Below are 26,387 nucleotides of genomic sequence, written 5' to 3' on the forward strand. Positions count from 1 at the left end.
CATATTTAAGTAGACTAATTGTGTTATTGATCTAAAGTAGACTAATTTTATATAATTTAATAATTTGTGCTAAAAAACTTTAATTAAGTTGTTAATGCAACCGTAAGTTACATCATTCACAGTAACACATTATTCAATTCATAGAAAAATAACACAATTATTCCGGAAGCTAAACGCATAAAACCTTTGAACACAACAAGAGATCATCTAATGTCATTCAAATAGACTCTCAACTCCAACTAGACGTGATGGTGAGTGAAACAATTCTCTCTAGATGCCTTTCTCAAGCATCGCTCTAACTCTCATAGGAAGTCCATAAAGACGAATAAACCCAGCAGCATCCGCTTGGTTGTAGATCTCACTCCCTTCAAACGAAGATATGTCCTGTCTGTACAGACTGTTCGGACTCTTACGCCCTGTCACCGACACTGACCCTTTGTACAGCTTCAGCGTAACGGATCCCGTGGTTTTCTCGGTTAACTTCTCCATGAAAGCGTCCATGGACTCCTTAAGCGGATCAAACCACCTTCCTGCGTAAACCATCTCTGCGTACTTCAGAGCTAATGAGTCTTTCACCTGAATGCTCTCTCTGTCTAGAGTGAGGGATTCTAGCTCCTGCACGGCTGCAAAGAGGATGGTGCCTCCTGGGGTTTCGTAGACGCCACGTGACTTCATCCCGACCAGACGGTTCTCCACCATGTCGATACGGCCAATGCCGTGTTTCCCTCCTATTGCGTTTAGCTCAGAGAGAAGGGTGGCTGGAGAGAGAGCCTTCCCGTTGAGGGACACTGGAAGTCCAGATTCTATCCCTATCTCGATGTATCTGTTAAAAGTACAAACAACAGTTGCTGAGATGTTAACAAACTACATCCATTACAATGCTCTTGCACTAGACTCAAACAAAGCTACTTACTCAGGCTGATCAGGAGCATCTTCGGGATCTACACTCATCATGTACATATCTTTCTTAGGCTCGTTAGCTGGATCTTCCAATATATCACCCTTTCAAAACAAAAAGATGTTTGGTTTCAAAAAGGATTCATACAGAAAAAGATACGACATAGTATCAACAGTTGGACTTTTGTTTTACCTCATGACTAAGGTGCCAGAGGTTCCTGTCACGGCTGTAAATGGATTTCTTTGTCACGGGGACAGGAACGTTATGCTTCTTGGCATACTCAATAGCGTCTTCTCTGCCTTGGATCTCCCATTCTCTCCATGGTGCCACAACTTTAAGTTCAGGGTTTAGCGAAAAGAAGGTCAGCTCAAACCGAACCTGGTCAATCAATAAGTCAAAAGATAATGTAAGAATCCGATAAGTGTGTCTTTTCGATGTGACACTTTAGCTATATAGCAAGACAGTCCAAGTAATAATTGCCTGGTCATTTCCTTTGCCAGTACACCCATGTGCAACAGCGTCAGCTCCAACTTCTGCTGCTATATCTACCATGGCCTAATCATTTAGAACTTGTATTAGAGATCATAAGGAAATTCAAAAGATGTATTCATATGTGACGCAACATAATCATATAAAACTTCTCTTGAAAGGTTACCTTAGCAATGACAGGTCGAGCCATGGAGGTACCAAGCAAGTATTTTCGTTCGTAGATGGCACCAGCTCTTAGACAAGGGAAAATGTAATCTTTCACAAACTCCTCGGTGAGATCCTTAACAACCAACTGAGAAGCACCACTAGCCTTAGCCTTTTGTTCCAAACCATCCAACTCTTTTATGCCCTTCATATATCAAAGCATTTAGAGATTGAGAATACATGACTCGAAAATGCTACACAAAACTTCATTTCTCAACTAAAATTAGTAAGCAATTGGGTTTTAAGTAGTAGTGTATGTACCTGACCAACATCTGCGGTGAAACACACAACTTCACAGCCATAGTTTTCCCTGCGGAACACAACAAATAATATAATGTAAGAGTAGTGAACAGAAGAAACGTTCATGAAACAACAAGCTATCTAAACTGATTGTTTCTAAACCAGAGGATGAAGTTATTCTTGCTAGAGAAAAGGGAAATAACGTACTTAAGCCATGGCACGATGACAGAGGTGTCTAAGCCTCCACTGTAAGCAAGAACGACCTTTTTCAGTTTGCCACGAAGCCCGGCACCCTTTGGATCAGCAGCTTGTCCATCACTGGAGAGAACAGCTCGAATAGCTGCGCAGTATTCAAGACCCCAAACGTGTTTAAGCATGCAAGATGATTCACGGGAGGAAACAAAGACTGTGACTTTGAAGAAATAAAGACTGTGACTTCACCTTGATTCTTGGAGGAGCGGATTGCGGGAAGATGACCAGTAGCAAGAGCATTGCCAACAAGCTGGCTTCGTCTCACAGATAGCTGCATTTCAGACAAGCAAGGTCGTGTAGGATTTTAGATACGAGATCGGCGCATGAATAAGAATCAATTTCAATTTGGAATATATACCTCTTGAAAGGAGGAAGTGGTTTTTGGACAAGCTACATTCTGACATCTTAAGCTAGCTGCGGGAATATATTAGATACACATATCAATTACATTCCGATTAGACTTTTGGAAAATAACAGAGATCAAAAACTGAGAGAACCATTTGCAAATTTTGAACTAGAAGATGAGGAAAGCGCGATAAAGGAAATGGAGGAGAGAGAGATAACCAGTGGGTGAGCTGCGGAGCGCGAGAGCAGATGATGATGAAGAAGAAGGAAACGAAGTCGCCGAGATTTCAGCCATGTCGGAAGATTGTTTCTGGGTTTTCTTTGCTTACTTGTCTGCGTTTGGGAGAGGCTCTTGTAAGATAAATGTCTGCGTTGTGTAACAGGGACCACTTCCTCTAGGGTTTTGACTCTTTTCTGCAATTTCATAACTCTTCATTTTTACAATTTAATTCTCTGATCTTTTTTATGTCCCCTTATGTTTTTTTCATTTTTCATTTATAATAAGCGAGATGCAACAAAACAAATGCTCGAGGGAAAAAAAAACTTTTTGTTATGAATATTATGGTGATGTCATTATGGCAAGTCTTAAATATACTTGTTCTCCAAGTGGCTTTGTCCACAAGCTATTGTAATCTTATATAAAGGACTCATTACTCATGGAATAATACACACCAATTCTTCTCTTCTCTTGTCTTCTCTTCTTTGTTCAAAACACTGTCTTCTCTTCTTTGTTCAAAACACGTTATCAGCACAAATCTCTAACGATCTTGAGCTAATAAGTATAGATTCTTATTCTGTTATATTTTTAGTATCTGTTCAATACTCTTTCAAATCATGCTTATTATCAATTCACGGTTTGTAAGAATGGATTCATACACAGTATGAGCTTAGGAGCTTTAGTCGACAATATTGATCTACCCTTGTTTCAAGGAAAGAAAATCGTTTGATTTAAAAGAGATCTTGTCGATGTTTATAAGCTAATGCTCAATATGATTATAGCCTACACTCGCACGTATTTTATTTATGTATTATCATATGTGATGCTTATATTATTTTATGTCATCACGCTAGCATATATGTTTATATTGTTCATATTGCTTTCACTCGTTAGAATACATCTGTCACATCTTTTATAGGCATGTACACGGCTTCATATAATTATCACAGTTGCATATAGGATTATGACTTTCATAAATTAATTAAGTTGTGAAACTGTCTTGCCCTTAATTCTATTGGTAGCATTCGTTCTTGCGTATAAATTAATATTCCATAGTTTTAACTTTACGGCTGCGTACCATACTTTTATTAATATTTTATGGCTGCATCCCATGTTTTTCTAAAATATGTCACACATCTGATTTTACTTTAGCATATCTGGCTTGAATCGATTAACACGACACACGAGTCTATTTTGAACATTAACACATGTAGATTGTTAACGAATTATTAGGAAGACGTGTAGGTTGTTAGTCTCATTAAATCAATATTTCTTTATATGACGTGTGAGAAACGTTAATGCATTGATCATAGAATATTGATATTGCCTTATAAGTTGTATGTATTAATCTATATGCATATTGTTATTTACGGATGCATATAATTTAATGTAAAAGCATAGTAATTGATGTTCCTAAAGCATATAATTTACGGCTGCATATAGACTTAGTTTTACAGCTGTGCATTGTTCAATGCTTAAAGATTATATGGTTGACCTTCGAAAATTTTGATAAGAATGATTAGTAATTCAATTGTTCGTCGGTTTATATTATGACTTGTGAGAAACGTTTATGCATTGAACATAAAATATTGATATTGCCTTTACATTTTGTACGCAAATATATGAATATATAGCTTATTTACTTTTTAAAAGATCTATAAGTTTTGGAAAACAATTCAAAAAAAAGGTATAATCCCAGAAGTGATTACCTAATTGTGTATCTTGCAACTAAAGATTACAAGACCTGAAGTCTGTAAATAAATCTCAACTATGTTGGATGTTAAGTTTAAAAGTAAAATTCTCGAACTTTTTTTTTGTAATGATGCATATATATAGGAAAATATATATTTTCACACTAGTAATATTGTCCTGCAGACACATGATTGGGAAAATAATTTTTTTAAAAAAAATTTATACTTGTCTCTTTGAGACTTAAAGAAACAATGAGCTATTGATTTAAGATAATAAATTACATCTAGTAGATTATGATCCATTCTCCTGAAGAGAATAGGATATTTATACCACAAATAGTATTGTTCAAGAAAATGAACATAAAAGTGGTTGTAGACGTGAATGTGGATATAAATAAGGTCAAGATCCAAAGAGTTTCTTTTTAGAACTCATACTCTCACTTGAAGTTGAGAAATAAAGAAATACCCAAGAATTTCTATTTAAAACTCATTCTCTCACTTGAAGTTGAGAAAATAAAGATGATAAGAGATATGATTCAATCATCCAAATATGAGAGAAAATTATTGTGAGTACAATACAAGGTAGTAAAACCTTATATAATGTTCCAGAAGGATATATATGATGCTCCAGAAGAGTACATAATATTACTACACATAAGAATGCAATTTAAAATCCTTATTGCATCATATTCTTATTCTTATAAGTCTCAAAAGTTAAAATGATTTGAGAAATAATACATGACCCATGTATGGTATGTTATTGATTCAAAAAAAAATGAGATTCATTCGAGATTGATAAGCCTATAGTAATATCATCTCGAGAGGAGGAGTTAAAGAATCTCACATTTAATAATAAGTCAAACATCCAAAAGATTATGTTTGCACTAAAACTAAGATTGATGAATTATTCTCAAAGGAAATCTGTGGGATTTTGACACTTGTTGAGACAGTAAGCAAAATAAATGCTATATATATTTCAATTCAGAAATATTTCTCAAGGCAGTATAAGTATTTTAGAGAAAGTATATACAACCTCTTATAGATTGTACTACACAAAGATTTAGTGCAATGGAGATAAATACAGAGTAAACCAGAAGTTTACAAAATACTTGGCATGAACCAGTTAGACCATTTTGGTTCAGTAGTGATGTGAAAAGATACATAAAGATTTATGAATATTCATTGAAGAACCAGAAGATTCTTACGAATGATTTCACATATGTTTTTTTTCTCATAAGATAAAATGAAAATACGGTTTTCACCAGCTAAATGAAATTATTGGCGTGAATAATGGAAATGTTGGTGGACTGATCACCCACTATGCATCTTTATGATAGTAGTGAATTCACGTCTTAAAGTCTTTGACGACTATAGAAAAATCACTAGGATAAGTGATAAACATTTTGAGCAACACTAATTCGCATCAAGCCAACAAGTAATTAATGGTTCTCCACGTCATTGGTAGTGGGTCAGAAACCAACCATTTTCCATCTAAGAATGTTGGATGTGTGATATACATTCCAATTGCTCCACCACAGAGCTTTAAGTAAGATGTGTTTTCAAATGAAGTTGGAATACATGTTGGATATGAATCTCCATTGATTCTTAAGAATCTAGAGCCATCCCCGAAGGATATAAGTAAGACTCGATTTGAATGCCAAAATTGAATTAGTATTTCCAACATAAGAGTGAGAAAATAAACAGCTGGAAAGAATATAAGTTCGAATGAATTATCATTGATCCTCGGACTAAAGATAAGTCCGAAAAATAATTCAATTATATAGCTTAGTAAATCAGTTGCCAGACACATTTACTGACCCAAATAAATATAGTGATCAAATCACATATACCAGCTGTAAATGCTCCAAATAAGAATTGATATTCCAGAAGAACAATATCAAACTGCCAGTTACGCCTGAAGCATAGTAAACATATTGGTTCCAAAGATAAAATTCCTCGTAAGTGAAAGGAGCATAAAGTAATGGTCAAGAGGAATAAGAGTTTGTGAATGATCTCCAGAAGAGACATTAAACATGACTGAAAGAATTCAGGTACCTGAGACAATGAAGAGATCTCAATAAGTGATGTCATGTATGAAATAAAATGGAACTGATAAGCAAATCGACGTCAATGATATTTATGCCTAAAAAGTGGCAGTTGATATGATGAATGAGAAAGAGGATCATGAAAGAAAGTCTATTGAAAAGTGTACACAAATAAATGATTGGCCGAGTCAGAAAGAAACAATAGACAAAATACAAACTCTTGTGAAAGGGACAAGTATATGGACCAGTAGTCCATACACTAGAAAGTGTAAACAAGTGGGAAATGATTTGTTGCTCATTGAAAGATCAATATGGAATTGATTGTGAAGAGACATAGTCTCATGTGGTAGATGCAACTACTTTCAAGTTTCTTATTATTCTGAAAATAAATGAAGAATTTGAATTATACGACCCACTGAAAACTGGTAATCCCTAAGAGATAGAATCCCTAAAATATATAATCCCTGAAGGATTTTTTATATCAAAGTCATGTTCCCGGGAACTCTAGCTATTCGATCGAAATATGTTTTATGGGATATATGAAATATGTGAAGTAAATCAATACATCTTTATATTTATCAAGTAATTATAGATCAATAGAATCATTGATTTAAATATTAATAAAACTCCTGAAGAGTTATAGAAAATTGTATTTTGTAAGAAAGCTCTTAACAATACAATATTGTCTTTATGTATTCCAAATTGGAGATCTAAAATTAGATGTTATCATAAAGATCCGTGAAGGATTTTATTTAAGATGCTCATATATGTTTGGTCTTGAAGTACCATATTTAAAGTGTTATTGAGCAAATTACTAATCTTTTTCATAACCAAAAAATGTAATTTCATATGACAAGAAAGAAAGTCATAATAGTTACGAATGAGTTATTCGTATGTACGAGATGAATGTCTAGACGATTGTATGTAAGAAGTTTGGTTTGAAGTCCAAATAGACTAAGAAAATATTGTCTATATCAAATAAGAATTGTGGACCAGAAATCTATAGACCTTGAATACTCTAATGGAAAGAGTATTACAATATTCTCAATTTCAAAAGGAGATTTCTCTTATTGGAATGCATATCCTGAAGATATTGCTTTCCGGAGAAGAAATGTGAAATATGTGTGGTTGTACTCTTTTTCCTCATCATGGTTTTTATCCCACTGGGTTTTTCCATGACAAGGTTTTAACGAGGCAACAAAGAACACACAAAAGATAGACACCCAAAGAGAATGTTACAATTAGGGAGATGAAAATCTATCATTGTTCTACAGTTTTGGAGATAAAAAGAATCCAAGAAATGATCAGATCATGAAGACTCATGCACTACTGAAGAATGGCAAAGTTCGTTTCCTACAAGTTCGTTCGAGTAAATATTTGGCTGTTTCATTCACCAAGACGCTACCCCTGCTACTTTCAAGAAGCTCACTCATCTTATTGAACTACGTTGTCTCAAAGATCTCGACGTATGTACATTTGAGGGGAAGTCATTGCACGCTGCACTCTTTTTCCTTTAACCATGGTTTTTTCCTATTGGGTTTTTCTGGTGAGGTTTTTAACGAGGCATCATCTTACGCGCATAATGGACATCAAGGGGAAGTGTTATGAATATTATGGTGATGTCATTATGGCAAGTCTTAAATATACTTGTTCTCCAAGTGGCTTTGTCCACAAGCTATTGTAATCTTATATAAAGGACTCATTACTCATGGAATAATACACACCAATTCTTCTCTTCTCTTGTCTTCTCTTCTTTGTTCAAAACACTGTCTTCTCTTCTTTGTTCAAAACACTTTTGCTTTATTATTGAACTTGATTAGTAATTGTTTGCCACATTTTTATAAAATTTAGTGTACAAATTATACCATACTAAAAAGTTGAAATAATCGTTTCACTATGGCATTTGGTAAGTGTGTATTATATACTGAAGATGAAAATAAGATTTGAATGGCCGAAAGATGACACTGAAACATGGATCTCTCAATCATAATGCAACAGAACTTTCACTGGTATGCAAAACAAACACAACAAAAATATAACCAAAGAAACAACTTCCTACTATTTCTTAGGGCCCTATTTATTATTATTGTAAGATTATATGATATGTGAAAAATGCAAGTATGCGAGTCCTCAAACACTGATTGTGTTTTGTCTATCCGCAGGTGCAACACATTGCCAGAGAGAACAATAAACCGGTATATCTGCCGGTTTCAACCCCAAAGCAGCGATGTTTCGTCCATATTCCTAATAAGAAATATATTAAACCGATGATGTTACCACTTCTTTCTAAATGTACAATTTTTAGATATATATATATATATATATATATATATAAAATTCTATTTGACACAATGAAGCGTGAGAAATGTTACCTGAGCATCAAGGAATAACTGCATACACATCTTGTCTGTTTCAGATACATTGTCGTCAGAGGCCCCTGATGCTGCACCTGCTCTTTTCTGTGCCTTTCTACGGAATTGCTGAAGCGATGACTCCGTTCTTCTTGCCTGTTAGCATATTCACTACAATCAGTATCTCTACCCCTGTTTTACTGATAGACCTGAGTCTAAAAGCTCACTTGTCATTTGTACTAATTAATAAACTTAGAAAGTGTTTAAAACAAATTACTTACCAAGCTAACAACTTCATCAGCTGATTCGTAATACCGCCTTGTAATATCAGTGACAGTGCCAAGCAGTATCTCCTCCCTTGTTTCCTGCGTCAAGTAATGTGTAGCCTTATCTCCCTCCAAAAAGGCCTGTTAATAGAGAGAAGGTGCAATAACCAACTCTTCAGAATCCATCACTCAAGTAACTACAAACGTTCTTCAAACCGCAACCCCAAAGCTGAATGAATACCTTTACATGACGCAATATGCCAACAACGTATGGTGAGTGTCTGACCGGCGGTGGTTTATTAGTCATCCTATATGTTGTTGTTATTCCTCTGACCTGCCTTAGGTCCTATAAAAGAGATGAAAGCATTGACCATGTATGATCCTTGGAGAATAACACTAACCTATTCAGCTATAAGTGATCGTTAAGGGCGCAAACAAATTTTGAAGTGCATAAATTAGACAATGGAATGGACCTAATGTTTTTTCAGGGCTTTACCTCAACAGATTTATCAACAATTATTTCAATAATTGTGTTGGTAAGTAAAGGTAGGACCTCCTTTAATTTATCTCCACCCTGTAACATGCTCGTCCTCACCACATCAAGAACTTCAGTGGAGCATGACGATAAATGGCGTGATATATGTCCAAGGTAATCGCCACAAACTTCAGAGACTAGATCATTTACATCATGTATAACCTGCAAGGATGTGTGAAACTCTAAATACTCCAATAAAAAAATCAAGCGATCAACCATATTGTATATATTACCAGCTTTCATGTATTTATGTGAACATCACATATTTCCAGTTCACCTATTTTCCGCAGCATTTTTTATCATTCTAGTTCTAAACATAGCTGCAGCTGACTCAATAAACACGAAAACGCAGAGATCTGAAAAGAAGTGGAGCTTAGAAACAATCCAGATAAAAAGTGACTTACATATACAAAATCTTCTGTAGTGGCTGAAACTGCCCAATCGCATCCAGGACTCGGGCTAGGATTACCCCTTCTAGTATGGAGGGAAGATGACACCCAAACGCAATATCTACATGTAATTAACACATTGTCAAAATGAGAACTGAAACAAAAACTAAGCATCGATAATTTTAGAGGCTGAAATTTCACAAACCTCGAAAGAAGCTGCAAGGTCAATCGAAGAAATTTATCAGCCGCGGAGAAAACGAGAACATCTTCTTCCCAGCATGAACGCAAGCTCTCCAAAAGAGTAGCGCTCTGTCTGAGTATTAAGTTCGGAGAACTCCGTTTATCTAAATCAGAATCCTGAATGAATACCAGAGAAGGAGAAGTAAGAGCAGAATCCAAGGCTCCAGCAATCTCCTGGAACCTGAAATTATGCATTTTAGATTTAGAGAAGCTGAAAAACGACTAATCTAACAGTAAGTCAACTTCCCATCTATGATGTCTCAAATACCTCAGTGAAAAGTATACTCCCACATTCCATTGCTTCATGAATTCGATATATACCGCTTCCGTTCGAAACTTAGTGACAGCAGTCCTTGACGGACAATAACCTTCATAAAAAGTATACTAAGGTATGACTCGCCTAAAAATATCCAAATAATTTCATTTCCTGGTATAAAATTAAACTATTTGCTTATATGATACACATGAAGATTAGTTCACAATGCATCTAATTAGACATAAGGTTAAGCTCAGAGAAATATATAGATCAGCTATCCTACCTTCAAGATATGCCAAGAATTCCAAGCTTGCTTTGTAGTTCTTCAAGAACTGAGTAGGCCTTCCAGGAGAAAATGCTCCTGGTTTGACCTTCTGAATTGCCGAAAGAACTTCTTTCAGAATTGAATTTGCCAAGAAGTCGAAAACGTGCAAACCCGATTTGTCTGTTTTAGCAACAAGATACCAAGCAAAGAGTACAATGAGTGAAATATAAAATAACAACACTAAGAAGGAAACAGTGTCCAACTGTTATTAACGAACAAGATTGCTATTACATAACAATATGAAGATAATAAGTCATGAAATCTAGGTACTGTGTTAGTTGCGCAAAGTCCTTCTTAGATGTTTATGAATAAAATTCTTAACATAACTTTTAATAAGACAGTCGGAGATCTACAATAAATATAATCACAGAGAATTGGGCAAATTACCGGTTGAAGATATTCCTAGCAGCATTTTACAGTCCTTGGCAATAAAATGCTTGATCTGCTTGTAATCATTTTCAAGTTCATCTCCCGATGATCCAGCAGCATTATTTGATGTTTCAAGTGCAACAATTTTATGTATAAATGGAGCCACAATCGTTGTACGAAAAATTTCTTCTGCGCTCTTGGTGTTATCAATGGCAGCATATGCACGCAGGCAGTTGTAAAGAACGCTTGTGTCGCTGTTGTTTAGCCCGTCAATGAAGGAATGACCCAGGCTAGCATCTAATAGCACATTAGCGCTCTGAATCCTCTTCTCCATGTTCTCAACGAAAGGCAGGTTCTGTACTGGCATAACAGGAAAAAGTAGTGAGCATCAGCCGCAAGACTTCCTATCGTCTTCTGAAGCTAACAAATACAGTGGAGTTTTTGAAACACCAGAGAGTTCACAATATCCTACCAGGTAGCATCATATATAATCTATTTCTTTAAGTTTTCTTTTGTCAGCAATTTTATCAAAGATAGTGAATTTTCCTAGCAGCCCAGCCATTTCTCAAGCCCCACACGCAATAACTAGTTTCTGATGGACATTGGACAAAAAATTGAAACTTGGCAAAAGTAAAAAAAAAGAAATTAAATATATGATGATGAGGACCTGTGCATGAGCCATATAGAACTTGAGTCGATTCATTTCACTAGCTATTCGTTCCAGGAGCATGCTCTGCGTTTCTCTCATGGTTGTGCCATCTTGCTGCGTGGAATTTTCAACACTCACAGAGCTCCTTAGGGAAACACCACCATCCTCTTTTTGCCAATCAGAAGGCGCACTTGGTAACACTTTTATAAGCTTTTCAACCTACATTTTATCAATGAATATACATTATCTACGTGATGAGCAGAGGCAGATCGAGATTCTTAAAGAGACATTCACACGGATTATCAGTTTCTCAGTGGAAGGATTACCTTTGATACTACATGAAAAGTATCGAGCAATAATTCGAGAACCTCCCTGGCAGAAGCAGCATCGGAGCGTTGCTGCAATCCACTCCTTAGCGCGAAAAGCGCGGCCTCCACGGAACCACGAAACGCAGCGATCTTCTCGCGGAGACCAAGGAGCGGGGCGCGCATGCGGACTACAGCCTCGTCGATATCGACGAGCTTAGTGCTTAAACTCACGAAATCAGCATAGTCTCGATTGATGAGATCAACGAGCTCGCGGTTGAGGGATGCGAGGTGTGATCGGAGCTCGGATCGGAGAGTGTCGAAGGGAACGAATGTGCGGAGCTCCGAGATGTAGGACTCGGAGTCGAAGACGGGGGAAAGGAAGAGGGAAGGCTTGAACCATAGAGGATGCGAGTCGTAAGGATCGGAGAAGAAGTCTGAGGCGGATCTCGGCGCTGATGACGGCGACGGCAACGTCGTTACCAGATCTGACATTTTCGATTTCGCTGCTTCCTCTCTCCGGGAAGCTTGAGTGGATCCCTGAGATGGGAGGAGTTGTGAGAAACTGAGAGTTTGAAGATTGTCCGGTTCAAGGGTAGAATAGTCTACTAAACCAACTAAACCGGTTTATAATCTCGGATAAGCTACAAAACCAAAGATCATACAATTGATCGGAAGTGTCCAGAGAAAACACTTTGTAAATAACTATCAAGCTACATAATTAGGTTTAGTGTCTTTGCTTTTTGTATAAGAAAAAAATATATGAAAGACCTACGTATTTGTGATTATGTATAAAAAAAATGTGTTGACCAAAAAAAAAATACATGTAAATACTGAAAGTATAGTATTGCTCTAAGAAAATTTGATCCTTTTTTTTTCTTGTTCTTGGTCTTTATTTTATAATCCCTAAGAGTCAATCGTGGTTAGTAACTGATTTCAAAAGAATTTTAAAACAATCTCATAGATAAAAGAATCTATAGCTAGCAGAGATGGAATCTAAACAAAGTCTATATAGGTAAACTCAGAGCAAAACGATTGCTAATCCGACAAATGCCAAAACGCCAATCCGACTAGTCAAAGAAGAAGCAGAACCATTTGCAGGAGGAACAGCTTGAGCTTCCAAAAGAGCAGGAGAGGGTGCCGGAGAAGGAGCAGATCCCCCAGTGAAGAAACTACCACGAGATGACATGACAACAATGTGAAGCTTCTTGCCTTGGACACAGTTGCTCTTAGAGCCACTGATGAAGAAGAAAGGTCCAGATCTCTCTAGCTTCACCTTAGTGTGCTGTAACTCGCTGCTGGGTTTGTGGTGTTGCAGTTAATGTATGCCTCTTTTGTCACTTGCAGAACCGAATCCTTTTCCCCATCGTACTTCCACACTGTCCACAAATTGCATAAACACACAATCACAAAGAGTTTCAGAAGTTTGAAAACCAAGATTTTGCAAACCAACATGAAACCGCAAACTCTCAGCCCATTTGTTGAGCGAGTCAGCGGGTGAAGAAGGGATTTTCCAAGCAGTGTGTTTGCCTCCGACCAGAATCTCTTTGCAACAGGAGAGATCAGCCAACAATAACAAGAAGAAGGATAATAGACAGGAAGAATCAACAAGAGTTATCTTAGCCATTATAGTTAAGTTGTGTATGAGACTGATATGGTTTTATTTGGACTCTGTTATGAATGAATGATTGGGTTTGTGTATATAGAAGAAGAAACTAACCGTTATAAGTAAATGTTGTTTGTTGCTACTCCTAACGGTTATTTAAAATGGTCTTTCTATTGGGACCGGAAGAAATTAAAGTGTAGCAAAAGAAAGTATAAATTAAATGTTTTTTAATGATTCTGATGGTTTTAGTTACACTACCACGAATCTGTGAATCAAACAATTGGATAAAAGGGTATCATATTCTTGATTTTCCTTGATTTTTCTCCTATTTTGCTCACTAATTTGACTACTTAACTCTAAATACAAAATTACTTTGATGAACTAATCTTTATGTGAGACGTTAGCAAACTAAAACATTTCTTAGTTTTGAAATTAATTAAAGTAAAGATCGAATATATCATATGTGATCTAGCAGATCACACGATATCAACTCTTTTTTTTAAAGAAAAAAATCGTCAAAATAGCCTAGTCACTAATCTTATGTGTCGCACTATAATTTATATCCGGCTTTAACCTATATATATAACCAAAAAATCTATGTCAGCTCATCCGGAAAAAAAACTATAACATTTGAAAATAGCTTAGTCACTAATCATATGTATCGCACTATTACTTATATCTGATTTTAGTCTATATATATAACCAAAAAACCTATCTCAGTTCATCAGAAAAAGAAGAAAACTATACTATTTGAAAACGTTATACAATAACTGTTGAGTAAATACTATATATGAAAAGGATCTCTCTGTAATTATCTGATAGTACGAATACCCTACATGTACTCTTGTATATATACTCTCTACATACTTAATAATAGAATAATTCAGCCAATCATATAATAACAAGTCGATCACTGAATCTTTGATGCCAATCTCAAACAGATAATAATGGTGACGAACAGCTCTCTGCGTGTAACAAGAACCTTCTGCTGCGTGTAACACAAGTACACAACCTCCGTACATATATGTTGCCACCACCTGATGCATGTAACACAATCATCCCACAACAAAGTAAAATAAATACTCTCTATCTCTGCTCTCCTCTAAAATCTTCAGCATAAAGTATAAGACTTTAAGGTAATCTTACCGAACTCAGTCTCTCTATCTATATTATGTCTCAATACTGTAGAAGAAACGCTTAGTTTCTCGAGTATTTTAAGCATATATATATGTATGTGTGTCCTTCCCCTGTCTGAGTGTTATAATAAAATTCAGAATCATCTGATGTTGACGCACGGCTAGAGTGATGCTTGCTGGTTCTAGTTCTGTACTTTTAATTCACGTAACATGCTTTTTTTAGCTGGTTAATCAAATCCACTTAATAACATGCTTATTTTGTGTATCTATCACTAAACTTTTTTTATATTTCTATGAAGATCAACTGACTTTGTATAAACTGTCCCTTTTTGTGTAGGAAGCAAGATGATTATGTGGTATATCATTGTTGCTGTCGTCATCTTAGCATCTTTACTCGTTGCAAAGAACATGAGAAAGAACAAGAAGAATCTAGGATCCAAACCCCAACGTTCCATGCACAAACTATCTGAAAAGTATGGACCTCTAATGTCCCTCAAGTTTGGAAACGTGCCTACCGTTGTGGCGTTATCTCCAGAGACAGTAAAGGATGTCTTAAAAACGTTCGACGCAGATTGTTGTTCGCGACCTTACTTGACGTATGCTGCAAGAATTTCATACAACTTAAACGACCTCGCCTTCTCTCCTTATAGCAAGTACTGGAGGGAAGTACGAAAGATGACGGTTCTTGAGCTCTACACCGCCAAAAGGGTGCAATCGTTTCGGCATATAAGAGAAGAAGAAGTTGCTTCCTTGGTCGAGTTCGTAAAGGGGGCTGCTTCGTTGGGGAACACGGTTAACTTGAGCAACACGTTAATGAAACTGTCTGGAAGTGTGATATGTAGGGTAGGGTTTGGGATAAATCTCAAAGGAAGCAAACTCGAGGATACGTATGAGGAAGTCATTCGAGAAACCATGGAGGTGTTGGGGAGCTTCGCAGCAGCTGATTACCTCCCTATCATTGGTCGAATCATCGATAGGGTCACGGGGTTACATAGCAAATGTGAGAAGGTTTATAAGGCAATGGATGCATTTTTCGAACATTCTATAAAGCAGCATATGGAAGATGAGAGTCTTAAAGATGATATCATTGCCTTGCTTCTTAAAATGGAAAGGGGAGAGGCTGAACTCGGAGAGTATAAACTTACTAGAAACCACACCAAAGGGATTCTTCTAGTAAGTAATGTAACTTCATTCTTCACATGTTGCGCAACGTGATTTATTTATCTTGTCTTATTTATTTTTTTATTACAGAATGTTCTTATTGCTGGAATAGACACTTCTGGCCACACAATAACATGGGCGATGACACATATGATCAAAAACCCAAGAGTTTTGAAGAAAGTGCAAGCCGAGGTAAGAGAAGTGATCAAAAACAAAGACAATATCACAGAAGAAGATATAGAACAACTCGAATATCTCAAAATGGTGATTAAAGAGACGGTAAGGATAAACCCACTTGTCCCACTTCTAATCCCAAGAGAGGTTTCAAAGGATATAAAGATAGCGGGTTACGACATTCCTAAGAAAACATGGATCCATGTCAACATTTGGGGTGTTCATAGGAATCCAAACGTTTGGAATGATCCAGAAACATTCATCCCTGAGAGGTTCATGGACAATGAGATTGACTACAAGGGTTTGAACTTTGAATTGTTAATTACAGTTTGGTAGCGGAAGGAGGATGTGCCCTGGTATGGGGATGGGTATGGCTTTGGCACACTTGACTCTTATCAACCTTCTTTATCGATTTGATTGGAAGCTTCCAGATGGAATGGAGATAGAAGATGTTGATCTTGAAGAATCGTACGGGCTTGTGTGTCCTAAGAAAGTTCCACTTCAACTTGTCCCGGTCCTTACTCAGTGGAGTTAATGTTATCCTTGGTTTTATATAGTTCAAAATATGTAACCTTAATTATCACTATCATTTGTAAATCCACCGTTTAGCACCTTGTTTTTATATAGTTCAAGATGTAGCCTATATAACTATTATATGTAAATATATCGTTTTAGCACATTGTCTTTTGCTAACTACGCAACTTTTCCTGACCGTTACTTTGGGTCAAACTAGTCTATCAAATTAATGAATATTTATAAGTATTTTGCTAGAATGATCACAAATAATATATAACATGATTAATTGCCTAACACTATATAGTTATATAAAAACTTCTATTCATCTAAAATATATTCAATTAGATTACCTCTCTAGATTCTTCAGCGTTAGAGAAGAAACGTTTTGGCTCCCTAATTTCTAGTTAGAGTTCCTCCTATACCACTGAGAGTGAAAGACTTGAATATCTGAGTGTATGAGACTGATGTGGTTTTATTTGGACTCTGTTGTGAATGAATGATTGAGTTTGTATATATAGAAGAAGAAACTAACCGTTATAAGTAAATGTTGTTTGCTGGTACTCACAACGGTTATTTAAAATGGTCTTTCTATTGGGATTGGAAGAAATTAAAATCTATAGCAAAATAGAGTATAAATTAAATGTTTAGTTAATAGTTATGATGATTTTAGTTACACTACCATGAATCTGAAGATTTACAATTAAAAGATTTACAATTAACGTTTTTATTTACACAATGCTGAAAATTTTACTAAACTGTATTTAAAATTAATTTATAAATTATTTTTTTCTGAAATTTCAAACTCATGTTTCCAATTATGAAGTATCTGTGAATCATCTAATCAAACAGTTGGAAAAGAGGGTTTTCATATTCTTGATTTTTCTCCTATTTTGTTCACTAATTTGACTACTTAACTCTAAATACAAAATTATTTTGATGAACTAATCTTTATGTGAAACGTTAGGAAACTAAAACATATTTCAGTTTTGGAATTAATTAAAGTAAAGATCGAATATATGATATGTGTCTAGCAGATAACACGATATTAACTGTATGCTTAAAAAAAATCGTCAAAATAGCCTAGTCACTAATCCTACGTATCGCACTATAAGTTATATCCAGTTTTAGCCTATATATAACCAAAAAACCTATGCCAGCTCATCCGAAAAATGTCAAAATAGCCTAGTCATTAATCCTATGTGTCGCACTATAAGTTATATCCGGCTTTACCCTATATATTTAACTAAAAAACCTATGCCAATTAATCTGAAAAAAAAACTATAACATTTGAAAATAGCTTAGTCACTAATCCTATCTGTCGCACTAATACTTATATATGACTTTAGTCTATATATATAACCAAAAAACAAAAAAAACCTATGTGAGTTCATCAGAAAAGGAAGAAAACTATACTATTTGAAAATGTTATACAATAACTAGTCGATCACTAAATCTTTGATGCCAATCTCAAATAGATAATAGTGGTGACGAACAGCTCTCTATCTTATGGAAACACCTCCCGCAGATATGAGCAGTATGGAAACACCTCCCTCAGATTCCAGTAGCAAGCTTGGAGCTTCTTCTAACAAGCGACCTGCATGTTGAGACTGATGAAGGAGAAAAAGCCAAGAGTGTCAAGAGAGCTTCAGTTTCTGATGGCGAGACCAAGGCAAACTGTTTCCAGCGAATTTGGTCCGAGGAAGATGAGATTGCTTTGTTACAAGGGATCGTGGACTACAAAGAGACTAGTGGGTTAGACCCTTTTAATGGTGAGAGGAAGGCTTTGTATGATCTCCTGAAGCCTCATATCAGTGTCAGTGTCACATCAGTTCAGTTCTTTCAGAAGATAAGGACGCTGAAAAAGAAGTTTAAGAAAGAGAAGAATAAAGGCTCCAAGCCTAACAATCAAAAGTTGTTTCATCTGTCGAAGTTGATTTGGGGAGATGAAGAGATCAGCTATGCCGAGAAAGATGAGTTGAAGACTGGTGAGGGGAGGAAGAGGAGTGTGTTTCAGTTGTGGAGGCATTAGTTCGGCTTGGTATGGATGGTCGTGCACCAAAAATTACTTCATCACGAGACAGTAGCGTACATTCGAAATTCATCTCCACAACTTGTCAGTTATGCAGCACAGGTCCATTGTTTCCTCTGACCACTAGACCAGCTACACCACTGTACTTTGTGATCTTGCACAGCCGTCGTGTCTCTTAGTATGAAGTCGCAGGTTCCACTAGAACCAGTGGTGAAGCTTGGTGTATAAACCGGCCAGAGAGTATTAATTTGATTATCCATGATTAATGTGTGAATGGGACGAACTAGTCTATGGTTAATCACCATCTATAGAGTTTGAGGAACATCTTAGCCTTGCACATGAGGAATTACTAGTTAATCCTCGTTTAGTGAGTCTGGACCATGATCATAGTTTTCAGCTCTTTTTTAACCATTCTTTCGTTTCTGGGTTATGGTTTAACTTGGTGATTTTGTTGAGGATTGCTCCTATATTTATCACTGATTCTTCTAAATTATTAGGTTGGTACTCCCTTTCTTTGCATAATGCTTTCTGAAAGGACATGCATGTTTCTATATATGACCAGACATTCTCCCCTCAAAGTTGAAGATCACGCATCAATGATTTCACATGAGAACCAACAAGACAAGTCCCCTCGGCTAGAGATGTGCAACTGAAGAGAAAGAACACGGTTTGGACTCTGTGTTGTGTTTGTGCAAACATAGAGAAGCAATAAAAACTGGAACTGTAGCCACCTTTTGGCTTCTCAGACGTTACATGAAAATGTGATGAAATCTAATACTTTATATTGCCTTCGTTTAAAAACCAAATCTCTGCAATTTAAGAAATAAAAGGTCCTAGAAATTTTTGTAAAACCTGTCTAGAAAAATAAAATGAAAACCAGAAAGATCCTATGCATGCTAAGTAAAAAAGAAAAATCATGAAGCTGATGTGGTGGGCTCGCAGCTATCGTGAGTACAAGCCAAAACATCTTTGTAATCTCTAGAGATCTTGAATGAGTCATGCACTTGGCCGTTTCTGCTCTTCTTGTACTCAAAGAGAAGGTTTGAGTGATCTGAAGCAGTCAACTTCACAAACCCATAGTCATAATCTTGAACCAAAGACCATTTAGGAGTCAGCGAGCTAAACGGAGACAAGTGACTTCCAGCACCACCAACAACAACGTGAATGGTTCCTTGGAAGGTCCCTGAGTAGTGATCCTTATCGTTGTTCACACATTGACTCTGCAACAGAAAACAACTCAGAGACAAAGGTACATTGATAATAAGAGTATTAAATAATGATGGTGATCAAACCTGGTAAATGGGACATGTTCGTTCATAGTTGTGCACATGTCCGTAGAAAGCGATGTCTACTTTGTACTTCTGCCACAGTTTCTGAAGGCTTTCTCTCCCCATAGGCTCTTCAAAGGTTCCTTCTTTGCCGTACCAATCATTGGAGGAGTAACCAAGGACGCGATGAGCGATAAAGATGAGCCAAGGCTGAGTCTTTCTGTCAACAGTTGCAAGGCAATGCTCTATGAATTTGTATTGCTCCGTGCCTTCTCTCCAGTCGTGTTCACTGTCCGCTACACAGAACCGGAACATTCCGTAGTCTGCAGCGTACCAGAACTTAGCTCGGTTCTCAGCAGGAAAGTAGAACATGGTCTCTGCGGGAACACCACACTCTCCTCCAGAATCTTCACCGGCGTAGAATGATCCTGTGTCTGGCCAATCACGCTCGTGGTTGCCACTGAAAGTGAAACATAAGTAACTTACTTAACCCACTGTAAGAAGCACAATGAAGCTGTTCTTATTGACTAACCTTGCAATCATGTATGGAACCTTAGAGGCCACAGGCTCAACTTGAGCTGTGAACTGATCCCACTGGGAGAGATACCCGTTTGAGTAAGTGATGTCTCCAATATGGAAAACAATGTCAATGTTCTTCAAGTCCTTGATGAGCTGGTCTGTTGTGTTGAGGGAACCAGGCTGGTAATCATTATATTCGTTCGAGCCATCTCGCTCTCCCTGAAAACATATCTCAATGTAAGTAAGTGACCTTTTGAGATAATGATAGTCCTTTAGTACAAGATAGTGTACCTTCCCCATGTCACCAAATATTATGACCCGTTGTAACGAGTCTTGTCCAGGAAAAGGAGAGGAAACGAAAGTGTAGTTCTTGCTCCAAACTGTCGAACCGTTGAACAAGTCATGGCCTAATCTGTATGTGTATCTGAAAACCAAAGTATTAAGACTGTATTAGTACTCTTGGTTTAGATGAAATAAGAGAGGCAGATTATACAGATGACGTACTCGCGGTTTGGCCAAAGCTCTTTCAAGAAAGAGGTATGGAAGAAACCAGGATCACGCCAACCAACACCACGAGCAGGTTCACCTATGTAAATATATCACATGTACGCAAAAAAAAATCAAATCTCTAGAATATATCCAGAAGAAGAAACAAAACCAAAGACATACCACACATGCTGTTTCTGTTGAAGGTAATGGTTCCAGCAGGTGATCTTCTAGCTGGGAGTCCCTTAGAACTCCATTCAATGAACGGAACAGCCTCATTTATGTTGTACCCACTCGTCCATGTTACAGTCATCTATCAAAAGATCAGTTTAGTAAGACATAACAAAAAAAAAAGTAAAGTTTGAAAAAAAAAACTTACCTCGTCCCAACTCTTGCCTAAAGCAAGACGTGGGTAGACAGGTGCTTTAGGATTAACAAAAGCTACAGGATTTGAAACCCCGAGAAGTACTGGCTGTAGCATTCCAAAAAGATCAATAAGTCCACTTGATATTGACTAAGCTGAGGAAACAACATAAGTCAACTTACCTGGTCAAGACTCCCAGAAAACAGTGCAAATGAGACATCAGCTCTCTGGTTTATTATCTGCAACTTCACAATCACGTTCCCAGACTTTGTATACTCCGGATAATTCCTCATATACGTGTACTGATAAATAGAAAAAACGAATGTTAATCCTGAGATCAAATATAGAAACCACAGGGTCAATAATAGGTAATTAGAAAAAAAAACAAACCTTGATAGGAGATGAGCAAAGGTAAGGAGACTTCTCCTTAGTTTGTGGTTGCCAAGGCCAACAGGTAGTTGAGCTAGCATCAAAGACTAGTTAAATAACAATTCATAATAACAACAATCAAAATAAAAACACTGGATAAAAGATAAAAATATTACTCGAATTTTGCTGGAGAGAAAACTGCGATCCAATCGTTTGAACTGTGCTTGGGGTTGGAGATTGCAACGTCCACCCATTCAGTATCTTCACCCTGTATATCAAAACAAGATTTGTCATCAAAACCAAACCAATTACAAAGTTTGGTTCTTGACACACTTGGGGGTGAGATCAAGAACACAATATTATTTCGTTTAAAACGGCTAATCTCTGATTATCATACAGAAATCTAGCATTAGAAATCGTTTCTTTTTCTCTTTAAGAATATAATAATTATTATATATACAAATGAATAGTAGAATCAGACAAGATCGAGATAAAAACAGAACCTTTAAACCAAGAACTTGAGGAGAAGCATGAATATGGACAGAAGTGTCCAAAGCGAGACTTGCTTTATAGATATTAATCTGAGCTAAAGGCTGATCTCCTCGTCCATTGCTGGCGTGACCGCAACATAGGTTCGAACTCAGCAGTCCGATGAAACAGAGAAGTAGAAATAAAACTTTACCCATGTTGATTTGTTGTGAATCAAAACTGAAACTCATGAGGTGATATTTATAATATTGAGTGTTTGGGAATCTTTTAAGAATAATTCCCAGTTAACAATGTCAACATTGTGAAGTTTTTTTTTTTTTTTTTTTTTTTTGGTCAAATCAACATTGTGAAGTTATAATCTCTTTTTCGTCAACTGATTTTATTTTGTCCAAAGTGGATTTATCTAAATAGATTTTTTTACCCGGAAAAATCTAGGAAGAAAGAAAAAGGCATGTGGCGGTGTGATCAGTATTTTTTGCAAAACTAAATAAATTATAATATAGATATTTATTATTTTAGAAAAATAAAATCAACTTTATATTAGCACACTAAATTTTACTTTAAATTACCACATCTATAATTGACCTATAAATCTTTGAAGTATCGTGTATATATTCTCATCTGACTTCGAATCAGTATCATATTTATCAACATGAATAATATATTTAAACAAAAAATGTTATCATCTAAATTGGAATCATCATCATGTTTATCTAACAATAATATCTGTGTTTGATCCTCCAGCCAAAGTCTGTTACGATTTTTACATCGTGTTTTCTTTAACCTGAGAATTTTACGCGGGTGAATAACAATCCGGTTTAAAGATATAAACGAACCCGGTTAATTGTAACATCTCGAACTCAGTAGTCCGACCAAACAGAGAAGCAGAAATAAAACCTTAAGCATCGTTGATTTGTTGTGAATTGAAGTAAAACTATGAAGAGATATTTATAACAATAAGAGTTTAGGAATCTTTTCAGAATTTTTCGTATCTAACTGTCAATACTATTGAGATTTTTTTTCAACTTATTATATTTTGTTAATTATTGTGTAGCTATCTAAAAAATATTGGAAAAAATAGGCATACAATGGTATAACCAGTTTTTTTTTTCAACTTTCTTTCATTAAAATAAAAGATCTTATGGGCTGTGTTAACCTAACATTTGTAACATTTGTTCCTAACCCATTTGTTCCTATAATTGATAAGAAATAATTGGTTATCAATAGAGAAATCATGGGGAAGATATTTATAGTAAAAAAGCATTTGAAAATCTTTTAAGAATTATTCATAGCTAACAAAGTTAACATTGTCTAACAATCTTCCCGGTAAAAATCAACAATCCACTTGGCATGAAGATCAAATATATTTTGGTTGAAGTATATTCAAAATTCACATTAAGATTTAGATTTTAGCAAAAGAAAAAAACAATGTTGACTTAGTTTATTTTATCAACCAATGTGGAGTTATCTAAATATATTTTCTACCGAAAAATCTTAGGAGAAATATAAAGGTATGTGAGTATTGATCGCAAAACTAAATAACATATAATATATTTTTTTTTTGTTAATTTCTTAAAAATAAAATCAACTATATACTAAACTTTATCATAAAAATCTATTAAAAGAAATTAAAATTTGTTTTTCTGACCAAGAAACACACAAGAAGAAAAATAACGTTTCATTTACTTTATTAAAAAGTAAATGACAATCATACTATTATTCTATAGATATGACTAAATAACTGAATAAATAAAAATATTTTCGAGAAAAATTTTATTCTGATTTTAAAAATTATTTTTATAAACTCTAAATCTAAATTAGTTAAATCTACGTGTATAAATGTATTTAATTCTTTAGTAAAATTCATTTTGATCATTTTGATTATTGTAAGCTATTTTTATTATCTACATGAATGATATAATTTGAATCATTTTCATCGTGTATATGTGAATATGTAATTTTAACTAGACTACTATTTGATCCTCTAGAGAAGTTGTTGTGGATTTTACCGGGAATATTGGTTGAGTTGGTTTATTAACCGTGAAATTTTAATTTTACGCCGGTGAATAAAAATCCGGCTTGCTTATAACCGAACCGAACCGAGCCGAACCGTTTAATTCTAACCGTTGCCTTAAGAGTCGCAAAATAATAATTTCCTTCTTCTTGTGTTAAACGAAGAACTGAATGGAAGAGAAGAACACGAAGGCGAAGAAGAAACCATCAAAGAAAAACGAATTCGAGTTCTGCAAAGTGTGCCGATTCCATCACGATCATGGACCTCGACACAAGTACTTCCCTCGCCACAAAGAGCTCCTCTCTGCTTTCCTCAATCGATTCCGATCCAAAATAGCCGACGTCAGATTCTTCCTCAAAAACCCTAGCTTTCTACGGCCACAAGAGGAGTCTCAAAACCGTGTCTGGTGTGTCTTCTGCGATGAGGACATCGTCGAGCTCGGCAGCTCCTTTGCATGGTATGCCACTCCCTTGATTTGAGTCTGGTTTCGTTCGATTTGAGTACCTAAATGGAGTGTGGAATCGTAGTGAGGGAGAGAATAGTTGTTGTTGATAGATTTAACTGTGCTAGAAAACTTTGATTTTATCTTATAGAAGGAGACTAACAATAATGTTTCATCTTTTGTCTGCACATATATAATGTTTTGTTTGTATCAGTTCAAAGGCAATCAATCACTTTGCAAGCTCGGAACATCATAAGAACATCAAGCAGTTTCTGTGGAAACATGGCCCGTCCATGGATTGTGTTGACGATTTCAAAATTTCAGATGCTGATGTAGCAAAGGTAAGTACTTGAAGATCATACTCTTATATGTAACACTTCTATATTGTGCATGGGACACAAACCTTTATGTAATGAAACTTTGTTTATGGTGGATGCAGTGGGTGAGAAAATGCACGGCGTTGGGAAACAAAGATGCATCTTCTTGCACAGGACAGCTTTCCAGGACATCTAGTGATATCCACAATAAATTTGAGTTTGAAAGAACTGAAAAAGTTCAAACACACTTTATTAATCCAAATAATTTAAATGATGTTAAGCCTTTACTGTATAATACGAATGAGTATCAGATATCACATTCAGGAGTTACACATTATGGTTCACATCTGAACGTGGATGCTTCCCAACTCGCTCCAGGTAGGTGTCTGCTTGATTTTCATATGAATGCTTCATATGATATGCACTAGTTTTAATGGCATGGGTTTATTGCTCTTCTTTTTTTTGTTTGTTTCCTTGTCAGGTGTGATTGGAATGACTAGCAATTCTTCCTCACACTCCGGCGATTCTAGCGGCAACGTTCACTCTGGAGCTCCTCCTCCTTGGCTTACTCCAAACGATGGGAATATCTTCAACCAATCAGAAATTACAAGAGTTCAGGAAAAGATACCTGTAAAGACTACTAGTAAGCTGAACCCTCATAGAGTTGGCGCTGCGTGGGCTGAAAGGAGAAAGATTGAGATGGAGATGGAGAAGAGAGGAGAAGCAGTGAATAGCAACACTGACGCAGACTGGCTTCCTAACTTTGGTCGAGTTTGGCAATCAGGCACTCGTAAAGATTCTAGAAAAGAATTTGAGAAGGAAAAACGGAAGTTAGTTGTCACAGCTGAAAGCATCTCTATGGAATCAGAAGAACAGAAGTTAGTCAAAACTGAAAGCATCTCAGTGGAATCAGAAGAACCAGTCCAAATACAACCATACGTTAGCAAACGAGCGGTATGTTTTACCTTTATAACACTAAATTGCGATGACTGGTTTCACGTGGTTCATTATTTGTTCTGATTGATATCTCTTTAAGTCGCAGTTGTGCCATCTTCCTTTTGTAATCCTCATTTTCTCACAAGTAGATAGATTAGTATTGCTTTGTTAATTACTGTTATTAATTTCTACGTCGAGAAGTACGTCTCAGTAACCTTACGTGCGTATATTTATTGCCATTGCAGCGAGCAATGAAGAGTGGTGAGTGATGGTTGTGGCGGCTGACATTCAAAATGGAAACAAGTACGGATCATTCATGTTGAAATTTTATAACCCTCTTTTCTTGTCGAGCTCTGAAAGAATTTTAGAGGCATGTGATCATGGATACTCCTTTGAAGTAGTGTAAGAAAATGGATACATTTTTTTTGTTTTTGTACTGGAATCTTATGCAGTAATAATAATATTATCGTAGAGAAACGCCTTTCTTCTACTATC

General features: G+C 36.1%; 5 protein-coding genes and 2 pseudogenes across 5 annotated transcripts; 3 read left to right on the forward strand and 4 right to left on the reverse strand.

Annotated features, from left to right (window-relative positions):
* Nucleotides 1-63: 63 nt before the first annotated feature.
* On the reverse strand, nucleotides 64-2,900 carry LOC103862653 (argininosuccinate synthase, chloroplastic). The gene is made up of 10 exons (XM_009140340.3): nucleotides 2,648-2,900; nucleotides 2,442-2,497; nucleotides 2,273-2,354; nucleotides 2,039-2,171; nucleotides 1,853-1,901; nucleotides 1,554-1,736; nucleotides 1,379-1,453; nucleotides 1,091-1,276; nucleotides 914-1,002; nucleotides 64-823 (listed from the first exon to the last, which is right to left on the reverse strand). Exons 1-10 carry the CDS (start codon nucleotides 2,721-2,723, stop codon nucleotides 271-273), a joined length of 1,482 nt encoding a protein of 493 aa, XP_009138588.1. The 5' UTR covers nucleotides 2,724-2,900; the 3' UTR covers nucleotides 64-270.
* Nucleotides 2,901-8,283: 5,383 nt separating this feature from the next.
* LOC103862661 (conserved oligomeric Golgi complex subunit 2) lies at nucleotides 8,284-12,647 on the reverse strand. The gene is made up of 12 exons (XM_009140348.3): nucleotides 12,088-12,647; nucleotides 11,780-11,980; nucleotides 11,131-11,467; nucleotides 10,702-10,863; nucleotides 10,431-10,530; nucleotides 10,128-10,343; nucleotides 9,938-10,043; nucleotides 9,495-9,695; nucleotides 9,240-9,344; nucleotides 9,014-9,139; nucleotides 8,754-8,888; nucleotides 8,284-8,625 (listed from the first exon to the last, which is right to left on the reverse strand). Exons 1-12 carry the CDS (start codon nucleotides 12,559-12,561, stop codon nucleotides 8,512-8,514), a joined length of 2,277 nt encoding a protein of 758 aa, XP_009138596.2. The 5' UTR covers nucleotides 12,562-12,647; the 3' UTR covers nucleotides 8,284-8,511.
* Nucleotides 12,648-12,983: 336 nt separating this feature from the next.
* On the reverse strand, nucleotides 12,984-13,726 carry LOC103862668 (annotated as a pseudogene).
* Nucleotides 13,727-15,108: 1,382 nt separating this feature from the next.
* Nucleotides 15,109-18,015, forward strand: LOC103862676 (annotated as a pseudogene).
* LOC103864709 (transcription factor STKL2-like) lies at nucleotides 17,204-19,567 on the forward strand. The gene is made up of 2 exons (XM_009142474.2): nucleotides 17,204-17,216; nucleotides 18,195-19,567. Exons 1-2 carry the CDS (start codon nucleotides 17,204-17,206, stop codon nucleotides 18,686-18,688), a joined length of 507 nt encoding a protein of 168 aa, XP_009140722.1. The 3' UTR covers nucleotides 18,689-19,567.
* LOC103862683 (probable inactive purple acid phosphatase 24) lies at nucleotides 19,445-22,494 on the reverse strand. Its single transcript, XM_009140363.3, has 11 exons — nucleotides 22,198-22,494; nucleotides 21,871-21,962; nucleotides 21,716-21,788; nucleotides 21,508-21,627; nucleotides 21,341-21,433; nucleotides 21,145-21,274; nucleotides 20,980-21,061; nucleotides 20,767-20,899; nucleotides 20,489-20,694; nucleotides 19,981-20,416; nucleotides 19,445-19,908 (listed from the first exon to the last, which is right to left on the reverse strand). The coding sequence occupies exons 1-11, from the start codon at nucleotides 22,411-22,413 to the stop codon at nucleotides 19,603-19,605; spliced, it is 1,887 nt and encodes a 628-aa protein (XP_009138611.1). The 5' UTR covers nucleotides 22,414-22,494; the 3' UTR covers nucleotides 19,445-19,602.
* A 127-nt stretch (nucleotides 22,495-22,621) lies between these two features.
* LOC103862692 (TITAN-like protein) lies at nucleotides 22,622-26,369 on the forward strand. Its single transcript, XM_009140370.3, has 5 exons — nucleotides 22,622-24,654; nucleotides 24,854-24,980; nucleotides 25,079-25,334; nucleotides 25,438-25,910; nucleotides 26,138-26,369. Exons 1-5 carry the CDS (start codon nucleotides 24,368-24,370, stop codon nucleotides 26,159-26,161), a joined length of 1,167 nt encoding a protein of 388 aa, XP_009138618.1. The 5' UTR covers nucleotides 22,622-24,367; the 3' UTR covers nucleotides 26,162-26,369.
* Nucleotides 26,370-26,387: the final 18 nt, after the last annotated feature.

Source organism: Brassica rapa, chromosome A01 (genome assembly GCF_000309985.2).
Source record: "Brassica rapa cultivar Chiifu-401-42 chromosome A01, CAAS_Brap_v3.01, whole genome shotgun sequence".
Taxonomy (NCBI): Eukaryota; Viridiplantae; Streptophyta; class Magnoliopsida; order Brassicales; family Brassicaceae; genus Brassica; species Brassica rapa.